Here is a 13,450-nt window from a genome sequence, read left to right as displayed (position 1 = left end):
TATTATTTTGCATCCAAACTTTTTTCTTTGAATTTTATTCCCGACTGAAGTGATTTTTAAAAAAAAATTAAAAATCTATATTTTGATTGAAGCAACTTTTTTTGGATTGAACAATAAAACACAAATCTACCTCCACACAGCCCCATATAAAATCCACTATGGATGAATGTGTTGCACCTACATTCCAACTCGGCAGATGGCAGTCATTCAAAGCATAGTTGTCAATCACGTACACGAGAAGAGAAAGAAGAAAAAGGGAAAAGAAGAATAATAGCAAAACACTGCAAGCGCCATTTTGCCTGTTAGCTAACGTAGCACATGAAGACTTGCGGTGCTTAAAACGCAAACCATTTTAACCAAGAAACTGGTAATTGTCACTATTTCTACAAGTTGTATTCGACGCTTGCGTATATTATATAATTTATAGTGGGTGAGGTTGGCGTGTTTTTTCGAGTAATTATTACGGTTAAGATGGGGGTGGCTACACAGGCTTGAAATGTTTTACGTAGGCCTAGTGCAAATGATACATTTGAAAAGAACTTTCCGTATTCTTTGCTAGTTTATTGATCTAGTGACTCACTATCATTCATTGTGAAACATTTTAGTTGTATTTAGCGATCATTCAACTACTAATATCCTGATGTTTGTGGTCGATTTTCACCAGCGCCTGGATTCGCTGTTTTTACGTGAATTTTTGTTTTGTTTTTAACAACATACACATCGTGGCCGTTAAAGCCGCCATCTGGATTTAACCAAGCAAGTAGGTAAGACTCTTCCTTTGGCTAACTGCTGCCGTGGCTTTGTTGCTTTTATGTAGTTTTGAGAATCGTGAGGGAAGCGTACAGCCGTGGCATATACAGTACCTGACAAAAATCTTGTCGCTTGCATACACATGGACCTGCAGTGTCCCTCTAATATATTTGTAATCAATATTTTCTTACAAGAAATGGATAATTTTAATGCTTACAGGTTTTGGAATAACATTTCGGTGCCAAGCAAAACTGTTGAAAAGTGTTCTGATGTTTACAAAGCCCATTGAGTCAATTTTTGCCAAGACAGAAGTCATGTCGCCTTGTCAAATGATGCACACAATCCCGGATTAGAGCTTCACCTGTTGCCAATAATGGATCGATTTACTCTCAGGTGTGTATAAAAAGAACCCCAGTGCACTAGACTGCTACATCAACTGCAACCTGACAAGATGCCTAAGATTCCTCCTGAGACCAAATTGTTAATTATCAAGAGCCTGAAGACCAGATCCACTGCAGATGTGGCAGCCACCTTCAATGTGTCTCAGCGTCAGGTACAGAGGATAAAAAAAAGATATGAACAGACTGGAGACGTTTTTGACGAGCCCAGGTCAGGCAGACCGCGCAAGACAACTGCTCGGGAGGACCAGTTGTTGGCTGAAAAATCCAAAGACAGCCCTTTTTCCACTGCAGCAGTGCTCCACGAGACCTGGTCACCTGAAGTCCCTGTGTCAACCAGAACAGTCTATCGAATTCTGTCTAGAAATGGCCTCCATGGTCGAATCAGTGCCCAGAAACCAGAATTAAACAAAAGACAATTAAAAAACCATGTGGCATTTGCCAATGCCCACAGCCTGTCAAAAGGATGGACGCTGGAAAAGTGGCAGAAGGTGGATTTTTCAGCTGAATCTCTCATTGAATTACACCAAAGTCGCCGCAAACATTGCAGGAGACCTACTGGAACCAGCATGGATCTGAGATTCACTCAGAAAACAGTGAAGTTTAGTGGTGGCAAAATCATGGTCTGGGGTTACATCCAGTATGGGGGTGTGCGAGAGATCTGCAGGGTGGAAGGCAACATAAATAGTCTGAAATATCAACAAATCTTAGCTGCCTCTTACATTCCTAACCATAAAAAGGGACAAATTCTGCAGCAGGATGGTGCTCCATGGCATACTTCAAGCTCTACCTCAGAGTTCCTTATGGCAAATAAGATCAAGATCCTCCAGGACTGGCCAGCCCAGTCACCAAACATTAACATTATTGAGCATGTCTGGTGTAGGATGAAAGAGGAAACATGGAAGACGAAACCCAAGAATGTTGATGAACTCTGGGAGGCATGCAAGACTGCTTTCTTTGATGTTCCTGATGACTTCATCAATAAATTGTATGAATCCTTGCCGGACTGCATGGATGCAGTCCTACAAGCCCATGGAAGTCCTACAAAATATTAAATTTGGATCTCACAGCACCACTACTTAATCCGCTTATGTTATGTAACATATTTTTGTATTTGAAGTAAATTTTTTGTTCAATTTTCACTCTACTTTCTGTAGGCGACAAAACTTTTGTCTTGCCAAGATTTGACCTTTATGTCTTCTTTAAATGATAATGATTTAAATGATTATGTCTTCTTTAAATAAATCTTTTTTCAGTGAAATAAATATATTTTTGTACATTCAGTGTCATTTGGGAGGGTCTTAGCTTTCATATGTGCCATTTCTGAAACCAATTGAATTATTAAAAGTCCGGTTGTTAGCAATTGTTTCAACAAAATGGATAAGCGACAATACTTTTGTCAGGGACTGTAGGTTATTGTTTTAGAAATGTCCAATTTGCTGAATTACAAGTCATTTGGTTATTGAATAATTACGTATATGCATACACACACACAGGGTGACCCCAAATAACTGTGAATTTTTGAAGTGGTGTTGGCAGACATGAGCAAGTGACAGCACAGAGACGGAGACCTTGCCATAAAAATGTATTATGAAAACTGTAATAGTTTGACAGCTGCACAGAGGGAGTTCTGACGTTTTTACAACTTGGGATGTCATGGTGCTGTTCTATCAAAACATGCCATGAAATGTTGGATTACTAACTTTGAAGGGACTGCATCTGCCATAAAGAAACCAAAAGGATGACCAAGAAATGCTCGTACTCCACAGAACGTTGATGTTGTACGCAAGTCTGTCTGGGACACCCGGCGTACAATTCATAAGCAAGCATCCGCGGTTGAAATGTCCTGGGGGAGAGTTCACAGAATTCTTGCTTTAGATTTAAGATTTAATCCATACAAGCTGGAGAGTGTAACAATTGAGGAAAAAAAACATTACCTCCTGCGAGAAATAATAACGTACATAAATGGTGATGATGAATTTTTATGTTGTATGTACTGTAGGGGTGGAAACCTTTTGGGTAGCTCGCGAAATGATATGACGTGCAATACAAGGCTCGCGATAACAATGCTCTCACTATTATGGATACATGGGTCAGGAAATTATTCCTCAATACAACTAGTAAAAAAACATATTTCCTCCACACCCATCTCACCTTTTAAACCCCTGGCCCATTTTTATGCCTGCTTTTACTTAAGAGGTATGGTCTATTGTTTTTAGTTGTGATTTCTTAAAGTAAATATTTATCGTGTTTAAATGGGTGTACTTGTGCTATTAATATATACTGTATTCTCACTGTGTAATTGTAAATTGGTTAAAAAAAATTGGGGGGGGCGCAATAATATCGCTTATCGCAATTTATGAGATAAATTATCGCACACTAAAATTTGTTATCGCGACAGGCCTAATGAATATAGTTTTTTTTTTTTTTAATTGGCATGTTGCAAGGTTTCGATCACTTTTTCTTCCATCACTTTTGGTTTTATTGGATTGTCAAAATGTTTTTGTGGGTCACCCTGTATATGTGTGTGTAGAGTATATAATGTACATATATAAAACTTGAAAAATGGTGGCACATAAACATGAAACGAGGACCTTGAAAAATCGTGAATGTAATTACAGTTTGCGTGCATTCTTTAAGAAATCTAATTAGAAAGACATTATAATGGTAATTCATTTGTATATAAATCATACTGCATGAAAGCAGAAGATGGAAGTAAAGTGAAGAATATCAACTATACTCCAGAAGGTAAATGTGTTATTAGTTAGCAGTGGTGGAATGTAACAAATGTACTGCATTACTGTACGAATATGAAGTGGTACTTTTTACTTCACTACATTTTACTGCATGTTTCTGTACTTTTTACTCCACTACTTTTCAAATTATCCTCAGTGTTAAACGTTACATCTTTCTGTCATTGTGAATTGTTAGTTTTGTTTTCCTGCCTCCAGCGCAAGCAAGCAGCCCCGTGCAACTATACTGTTATTGAGCACTAGAGGGAGCAACACGAGTACAGGCAAGATTAGGCAGGTGAACAAGAGATTGACCAATAAAAACCAACAGTGAGAGCATCGCACCTTCAGATGGGTGCTGCATACTCTTGTACAATAAATATTGGGAGTATGCACCTTATTAGTGCTGTAACGATTAAATGATTAACTCGAATATTCGATTAGAAAAAATATTAGAATTAAATTTTATTGCTTTGAGTATTCGTTTAATTAAAGTGGAGTTGTAATGGTTTATTATGAAAGTGTTTGCACTTAGTTTTGATTAGGGTGGATACACTGCCCTCTTGTCTGCCTCATTTCACATTGCTGAATCAAACTGCTCCCTGTTAAGACCAACGTAAGCTAAGTTTTTGTTTGAGCTAATTTTTTTTTTTATGCATTCATAATTTAGTTTATAAGTATATTTAGCTGTTTTTTTTGTGGGATCATATGAACCATTTGTTAAGAGCATTGTAAAACAAAAAGTTAGCATTGTATAGCATTTAAGCTAGCAGACTTTTGCTATGTAAGTTAGCCAATTGTTCTTTTGCTGTACATGGATCCTCATTTTTTTTTTTTTAAATACCGTTTGAGGCTCAGCTCAGGTATTTTAATTTTTCATGTTCCTTATCCGATTACTCGATAATTTGAACTAACTAGTTCATCGATTGATCGACAACTAAAATAATCGATAGCTGCAGCCCTACACCTGAGCTTACAATCAGCCATTGAGATAAGTTATGGAGTTTTGGGAGCTTTTTAAGCTACTGTTTACAGAGCAGCCAATTTACTTTTTTCCATTCTGCACGGTTATATAATTTAAAATATAAAACTTATTTGTAAATTGTAAATTTTAATGTACTTCTGTACTTGAGTAATTTTTTAAGTAAAAAAAAGTATTCATCCACCACTGTTTGTTAATCATTACCTCAAACATATAAATTATGAGTTGATAATTTAATTAGTGAAGTTTTGAGATGTTCAAAAACATGTTTTCATGATGTACCCTATATGCAAAATGCCAAATTTGTTCGATAATAACCCTTTCAGTCCTGTGGGGAGTGTTTTCATTTAATTTTTTTAGGTGTTTATCCATCCTTTGGCCCGTCGCTGTGGTCCCTGAAAATGGAAAACATACCTTCCTTCCTTTGGGAATACATGGGCAGAAGACTTTTTTTTTTCCTTTCAGTTTTGGTAGCTAATGCTTGGCCTTTTTTTCCTCGTAAAATGTTCCCAAGTGTGCAAAATGTCATCCAGCCCAAGAACAGTTGTTTTTACCATCTTCCACTCTGCTCTTATGGCCTTTTTGCAACATGAGATTAACCATTTTTCTTTATTTGCCCCAAACTACAACTTTTTTAAAAAGAAAAAAAAAAAGTTTTACAAATTAAAAAAAAAAAAAAAAAAAAAAAAAAAATGGAAAGGACTTGAAGCCACCATCAGTAATGTTAAGCAGTCTGGCTGAGATGTTTGAGTGCCCTGGGCGACCTCCTGGCTTCGCATTTCCCTCTTATCTCATGGATCAAGTGTTCCTCTAGGACTTCATACTGAAACAAGGGCACCCCATCATCAACCTACAAAAGAGGAAGAGAACGTCTCTACCTTCCTCAGGTAATAAATACAATAGAAAAAGAAAAAAAAAAACAAAAAACAATTAATTATGTAGAACGAGACTGTAGTATTCCATGTTTTGAGATTCTCTTAATTTAACAGTCGGGATTAAAATTTAACTCATGTTTTCAAGGGAGTCTTGCTGGCCTGGAAGAAGCTGTTGCTGAGTTCAAAGGTCATAGCCGATCGGCGCAAACCAAGACTTTAAACCGGCCTCACAATGACTGCCAATGGAGACGACTGCTACTTCTTTTACTATTCTACATGCACTAAAGTGAGTAATTCAATACACAGATATACTGATGTTAACACATTTTCTTCATACACCTCAGTCTTACAATAAAGTCTCATTTCTTTCTACCAGGGAGACAGCTGCCCTTTCAGGCACTGTGAAGCAGCAATGGGCAACGAGACCGTTTGCAATCTCTGGCAGGAGGGACGTTGCTACCGAAATGTCTGCAAGTTTCGCCACATGGAGATCACTGTAAGTAGCTTTTTAAAACAAAATTGAATGAAGCGCTAATGACTAGAGAAAAGGACTGTTAAATATTACAATTATGCACCAAACTGGATCATACTTAGGGCCCGTTTACATGGTGACTCTCCGAGACTACGAAAAATTTCAAATTTGCTTTTATATGGTTCCATCTCCATCCGAACAATGTCGCGATTCTGCATGCAAACGATGTAGTAGTCATGCCAGGCCCTAGGTGGCAGTGCAGATTTACAAGGAGACGGCAAATGATGCACTTTGACCGCACCAAGCTCCTCAGCCCGGAAAAAACTAGCTACTTTGCGGTTTTTGACTTATCGCGGCGGGTTCTGGTCCTTATTAACCGCGAATAACGGTGGAATACTGTACACTGTGGTCATGATGAGTCATCCAAAGTCTTTCCAAACAGCTATTCAAGTCATCTAGTAAAAATTTCTTTAAAAAATATATATATATTTTAATATCGCAAACCCCTAAAAAATCGCAGCAATATTGTTTTCAATATCGTTCAGCCCTACCGCCCACTCCAAGCAATGGCATTATCCTTTAGCTCCCAAGGGCAAAAAAAAATGGAAACATTCAACATATTTAAATTTAAAAATATTATTAAAACGGTAAATCAAAGCCGACGTTCTGCCATCTGCTGTTTTTAATGTTTAATAGCACCACTGCGCATGCCCATGTGACGTGTGCGAGTGCCTACGTCATCGAAGCGAAGGCGTTTTTCATTCATATGAATGCACTGCGACCCCCGTAATCGAATTCTTCCACTTTTGAGGCAGGATTCAGAATTTTTTGTGTTCGCCGACACCATAAGCACGCGAGGCCATTTCGCTACTCAGTCATTGCGTCGCGCAGTCGCCATGTAAACTGCCCTTTAGAGCCAATCTTCCCTCTAAGATGCGCCCATTCGCAATCGCACACTACTCGCACAGATTCCACCCACAAGAAAATCTATGCGCCGCACAAAATAAAATTCAACAGAAATGAAGCGTCGCTAGGACTACTGTTGGCGCCGCAGTGATGTCTTAGCCCGACGCTCCTATTGGTACGTTGGATATGGCAACGCGGTGCTCCCATTGGTGGGTTACTGACACCACGAGTTTTATGACCTGAGGAGTGCAAGAAAAAAATAGTGACTCCTGTGCTCATTTGCTGAAGCCATGCTCTGCTGCCAATTTGTGCAAGTGCTGCAGTATTAATTAATATCAAAGTTTAGAACCTATGTAATCTAGTTAATAGACCAATAATATTGTCTCTGTACCATTTTGATTCTTTTAAGATGAAATGGCTGTCGTTGTTTGTGCAATTTTATTTATTTTAACCTGTGCTTTAAAGCTGCTTACACAAGGAGAATAGGAATCTTGAGTGTCCTTATCGTCGGGAAAACAATGAAATTGCGACAGTCATAAATCGTTGTATTTTGAGCATGTCGTCATATGTCGAGACAAATGACGTGTCAAATTTTACGTCTGATGTCGCAAGGGTCAGATGTCGATGCGTTAATATGTCGAGGTACCACTGCATATCGAAGTATAACCTCAATTCCAATGTAGTTGGGGTATTGTGTTAAACATAAATGCAAAATAAACAATACAATGTAAAATTGTACAAAATATTATTGAATCGATGTGGAATTCATTTATAATAAGTAATTTTATTGACTAGTACTTGTACTCCACCTTTAGTTTGCAATAGTTAATAGTTATTTAAGTGTGTTGACGTAGTGAGCACATGATCAGACTACAGATATGTTCCTAATTGTAAACTTATATCAATACAGAAAAAGCGGAAAGAAATACCGTGCTATTGGGAAACCCATCCAGCCGGGTGCCAGAAATCCCACTGTGCCTTTTTCCACGAAAAACCACGTTGTGTTGATGGTATTCTTATTCCACCTGACCTAAGTGAGTCTATTACCAATTTGATTTTTTAAGCAGATTTTAGATCATTTCAACTCCACCTAATGAAAAAATTATGAACAAAATGATCCTAGGTCAAAACGTGAAAGAGGAACAGCTGCATGAAGAGCCATCCCCACTGCCAGCCACTCCTCTCCCTACTGCAGCAAATCCTCAGTTGAGAGGTGTCATGAAGACAGAAAGCCAAGAACCAGTCCCAAGCCCTACTCACCCACCAGTGGTGATTAACCCAGCAGATGATGATGAGGATGAAGATGGTGAGATTCCTGTTTTAATTTTTTTCATTGTTCCAGTAAAATCCATGGTGAGATTCCTGTTTTAATTTTTTTCATTGTTCCAGTAAAATCCAATAGCGTACCACACGTAACACATCACCTTTGCTTATTGATATTCATGACACTAGCAACTGTTGCTAGGGGTTCAATTTCCCGCTTGTCCCTCATGCTAGATGCATGTAAATAGCATACGAACGAGATGTCTACTGAGCTAAACCTACTAATTCTGTCCGAAAATGATGTCCCTGGTGTTAAATTCACTTTTAAAGATGCGGAAGAACATACACATGTTCAGTTAGAGAGATGGCTTGAGTGTAGAGGGCTGAAAAAGACAGGAAAAAGAGCCGACCTGATCCAGAGGTAGCTTTTTATCGACACGTACTTCTTGAGTGCGTTGTTTTTTTTTTTTTTTTTTTTTTAATCAACATTGCCTTTCGCCACTGACATTCTCCTGTTTCAGCAAGCTATCCTTGACCAACATATTTCCTGTTTGTCTTATATATTATATCCTCTGGTTGTCTTACGTCTCTGACTGTTCTTGGTGGTAGTTTATATTGCTATTTTTGTGTAGAGATCGCAAATGCTACTCCGTGACAGCCACCGAACACTTTTAATTTTTTCATTAATAACAAATCTTAATATTATTCATTTATTTTCACTTCGCCCTAACTAAGGTTGTTTCTTTACAACAGAAAAGGTAAATCTGTTAGATCTAGAGCCTACCTATATCAAAATGGCTTACCTCTTCGGGGCAGGCAATGGGTCAGGATTGTCATCTGTAGGACCATGGCCCCCAACAAAATGTTTAATACATATGAAGGTAAATGGCTTCACTTTGCTGGCGTGTAATGGTCTTTTGGACATCCGCACAAGTTGATTCATTGTTCACATTTATCCCTCTAAGTTTTTGGCTTCGGGAAACGAATGAAGAAAAAATCCTTCATATGTGGATGGTCGTATTGTCTGGAGTAGGCATGTGCCGGTTACCGGTTTCAAGGTTTACCTTGGTATGAAAACGTCACTGTTTCAAAACCACTAAAATTTTTCTTCATACCGTTGTACGGAATTCGCTATTTTACATGTCTCAAAAATGCAGCCAGAACGGTCTTTGAGCGGCAGCGCTCACCCCTCCTTCTCCGGTTGTTGCGGTGTGTGTCAGTGATGCTATTCTGCTAGACAGCCGGCGAACCAAAAAAGAAACACTCCCAACACAAGGCGCGCTTTTCTTGAATTTATGGACATCTCAAATCATTGTAACTGAACTATACAAAATGAATACATTTAAAACGTTGTACAATAGTATTTTACACATGTGAGTAGCTTCATTAGCACAAACACAACAGAATGTGATGAAGTCATTATATCCATGAACACCATGAAAAAGTTTGCCCAAAAACAAAACACACATTTTGCTTTCAAATTCAAAATTCAAACTAAAAACTTACAAAGACGAATATTAGCCTAGTCTTAGCTTAGAGAGCAACTTCGTTGAGGTTATAAATGTCACGGCCACTAAGAACCAAGCTTGAATGAAGAGAAAAAGGAAAGCTTCAAAGATCGCGAATTACGACAGATGATCTTGCCCTAAGCACAAATGTACGTTTGCTGAACAAGGGGAGGTCTCACTCCCAGTGTTTTTTTTTTTTTTTTTTTTTTTAGATGAAACCGTTAACAATATTTGCATTTTAACTAACTTATACATTTTTAACTTATTAATTATTTGACTTTTTAACACAAATGCATGACATGTAGACTAGAGTTGACACAGTGGCTGAAAATGGAGAAACTTCACTTGAGCTTTTTGCCCCCCCCCCCCCCCCCAAAAAAAAGTCGTACAGTAGATAATTTTATTTAGAAGTGTTTTTACTTCTTTATAGCAATTAATTTAGTTTTTGCTCTAATCTCGAGCAACCTGAGCTGTGGCTGTGGGTAGTTTATAAGTATTTTTTAAAATTTTATTTAAAATACAGTGCCTTGCAAAAGTATTCGGCCCCCTTGAATCTTGCAACCTTTCGCCACATTTCAGGCTTCAAACATAAAGATATGAAATTAAATTTTTTTGTCAAGAATCAACAACAAGTGGGACACAATCGTGAAGTGGAACAACATTTATTGGATAATTTAAACTTTTTTAACAAATAAAAAACTGAAAAGTGGGGCGTGCAATATTATTCGGCCCCTTTACTTTCAGTGCAGCAAACTCACTCCAGAAGTTCAGTGAGGATCTCTGAATGATCCAATGTTGTCCTAAATGACCGATGATGATAAATACAATCCACCTGTGTGTAATCAAGTCTCCGTATAAATGCACCTGCTCTGTGATAGTCTCAGGGTTCTGTTTAAAGTGCAGAGAGCATTATGAAAACCAAGGAACACACCAGGCAGGTCCGAGATACTGTTGTGGAGAAGTTTAAAGCCGGATTTGGATACAAAAAGATTTCCCAAGCTTTAAACATCTCAAGGAGCACTGTGCAAGCCATCATATTGAAATGGAAGGAGCATCAGACCACTGCAAATCTACCAAGACCCGGCCGTCCTTCCAAACTTTCTTCTCAAACAAGGAGAAAACTGATCAGAGATGCAGCCAAGAGGCCCATGATCACTCTGGATGAACTGCAGAGATCTACAGCTGAGGTGGGAGAGTCTGTCCATAGGACAACAATCAGTCGTACACTGCACAAATCTGGCCTTTATGGAAGAGTGGCAAGAAGAAAGCCATTTCTCAAAGATATCCATAAAAAGTCACGTTTAAAGTTTGCCACAAGCCACCTGGGAGACACACCAAACATGTGGAAGAAGGTGCTCTGGTCAGATGAAACCAAAATTGAACTTTTTGGCTACAATGCAAAACGATATGTTTGGCGTAAAAGCAACACAGCTCATCACCCTGAACACACCATCCCCACTGTCAAACATGGTGGTGGCAGCATCATGTTTTGGGCCTGCTTTTCTTCAGCAGGGACAGGGAAGATGGTTAAAATTGACGGGAAGATGGATGCAGCCACATTCTGAAAGAAAACCTGTTGGTATCTGCACAAGACCTGAGACTGGGACGGAGATTTATCTTCCAACAGGACAATGATCCAAAACATAAAGCCAAATCTACAATGGAATGGTTAAAAAATAAACGTATCCAGGTGTTAGAATGGCCAAGTCAAAGCCCAGACCTGAATCCAATCGAGAATCTGTGGAAAGAGCTGAAGACTGCTGTTCACAAACACTCTCCATTCAACCTCACTGAGCTCGAGCTGTTTTGCAAGGAAGAATGGGCAAGAATGTCAGTCTCCCGATGTGCAAAACTGATAGAAACATACCCCAAGCGACTTGCAGCTGTAATTGGAGCAAAAGGTGGCGCTACAAAGTATTAACGCAAGGGGGCCGAATAATATTGCACGCCCCACTTTTCAGTTTTTTATTTGTTAAAAAAGTTTAAATTATCCAATCCGTTTTGTTCCACTTCACGATTGTGTCCCACTTGTTGTTGATTCTTGACAAAAAATTAACATTTTATATCTTTATGTTTGAAGCCTGAAATGTGGCGAAAGGTTGCAAGGTTCAAGGGGGCCGAATACTTTTGCAAGGCACTGTATATATTTTGTTCTTAAAAAAAAAAAAAAAAAATTTTTTTTTTTTTTTTTTTTAAACCCATACATCAAATTAACACATTTTGGAGCTATGATTGCAATACCGTGATACCGCGTTATTTTTGCTCAAGGTTACGTACCGTACCGTCAAACTCTCATACCAGCACATGCCTAGTCTCGAGTTGTTTCTACAAGTTCTATAGCAGCAGTGTTTACTCGGCATGATCTTTTTTGAAAGATTACCGATAGAAAACAAGCAGTACTAGCATAGGTTGTATGCAAGCACGCTTCTATGTTGAACCCCTTCTGGTTTACAGTAGTGATGCACGCGGCCTTGCGGTCCAAAAATAGCACTCGTGCGGTACGCTATTCAATTTTATCAAAGTGAAACACCTAATACAGTAACTCTTAAATGGTAATATTTAAGGATTTTCCTGTGCACTTCTGCCAGTGCCAGCGATAGACGTCCGATCTTTTTTAACTGGTAGACTGGTAGCGAATGAACTAATGTTCAGTCGCTACCACGCCCCCCCAGTCCAAATGGATTGGACGTCTACTTGTGACAAACTCATTGATATTCATAGCAGAAGAATGAAAAGAGACACATAACTGGGCGTCTTATCGTTAATGACACTGAAATAGTTAAAGTATTTTAAAGATGCCATACCAACTGGATTCCCCAAAAAGTCGGGACACTATATGAACTGTGAATAAAAGCTGAATACATTAATGCGAAAGTGTCAAATTTTAGTATTCGATTCAAAAATAGAACATGGATGACAGATCAAAAGTTTAAACAGAGAAAATGTGTAATTTAAGGGAAAAAAATTTGACTATAAATTTCATGGCTCCTTTAATGTTGTGAATTTGAGTGCTAATCATGTTTAAACACAGACCTATTACATAAGTCCCAATATTTAACCAAATCAAGGGACCCTTTTAGCCCTTTAAGATCCGGGGCCTGTTTTGTCTGATTTTGCATGCTTTGGATCACTTCACCTTTAGATTTCTAACAAAGAATGGTTCACATTGAACTGGTTGGGTCCATCTTTTTATGTGCAAACGGTTATTTTCTTCACTCTGACCAATTATATCAACATTTCGGGCTAATTAAGACAAATGTAAAAAAATAACCAACATGTATTTTCTATGGAATCCAATGGAAACTGTTGATTCTTATCAAATTTGGCTGTCAGAAATAAATTAACCGTGGACCACACAGACTAGGTACCCAGATAGCAAATATAACTGGAGCAAACTGTTTTGGGCCACAACTGGTCCAAAGTTGAAGAAACCACATTAATGTATGGCCCTGATATGGCACGTTACCCAATCTGGGCCAGTGCTGGGCCAGATTGGTTAAGTTAGTCCAGTTAGTTAGTCCAGTTTCCCAGATAGCAAAATATAACTGGAGCGGACATGGGCCA

At 38.5% G+C, this 13,450-nt stretch overlaps 1 protein-coding gene across 4 annotated transcripts in view; it reads left to right on the top strand.

Annotated features, from left to right (window-relative positions):
- Positions 1-237: 237 nt before the first annotated feature.
- Positions 238-13,450, top strand: part of zc3h11a (zinc finger CCCH-type containing 11A) — a 49,770-nt gene continuing 36,557 nt past the window's right edge. Inside the window, exons 1-7 of one of the 4 annotated variants that reach the window (XM_057845522.1) lie at positions 238-367; positions 665-760; positions 5,677-5,749; positions 5,883-6,023; positions 6,114-6,233; positions 8,026-8,149; positions 8,239-8,421. In XM_057845522.1, the coding sequence (XP_057701505.1) occupies positions 5,970-6,023; positions 6,114-6,233; positions 8,026-8,149; positions 8,239-8,421 (481 nt within the window). In that variant the 5' untranslated portion in view covers positions 238-367; positions 665-760; positions 5,677-5,749; positions 5,883-5,969. Of the gene's footprint in view, positions 368-664; positions 765-1,192; positions 5,750-5,882; positions 6,024-6,113; positions 6,234-8,025; positions 8,150-8,238; positions 8,422-13,450 lie in introns of those variants that run through there. The other 3 variants (XM_057845521.1, XM_057845523.1, XM_057845520.1) reach the window with 3 other exon arrangements.

Source organism: Corythoichthys intestinalis, chromosome 9, assembly GCF_030265065.1.
Source record: "Corythoichthys intestinalis isolate RoL2023-P3 chromosome 9, ASM3026506v1, whole genome shotgun sequence".
Lineage (NCBI taxonomy): Eukaryota > Metazoa > Chordata > Actinopteri > Syngnathiformes > Syngnathidae > Corythoichthys > Corythoichthys intestinalis.
The sequence above is the reverse complement of the archived record's forward strand: the minus strand, read 5'-3'. Positions and strand labels throughout refer to the sequence as shown.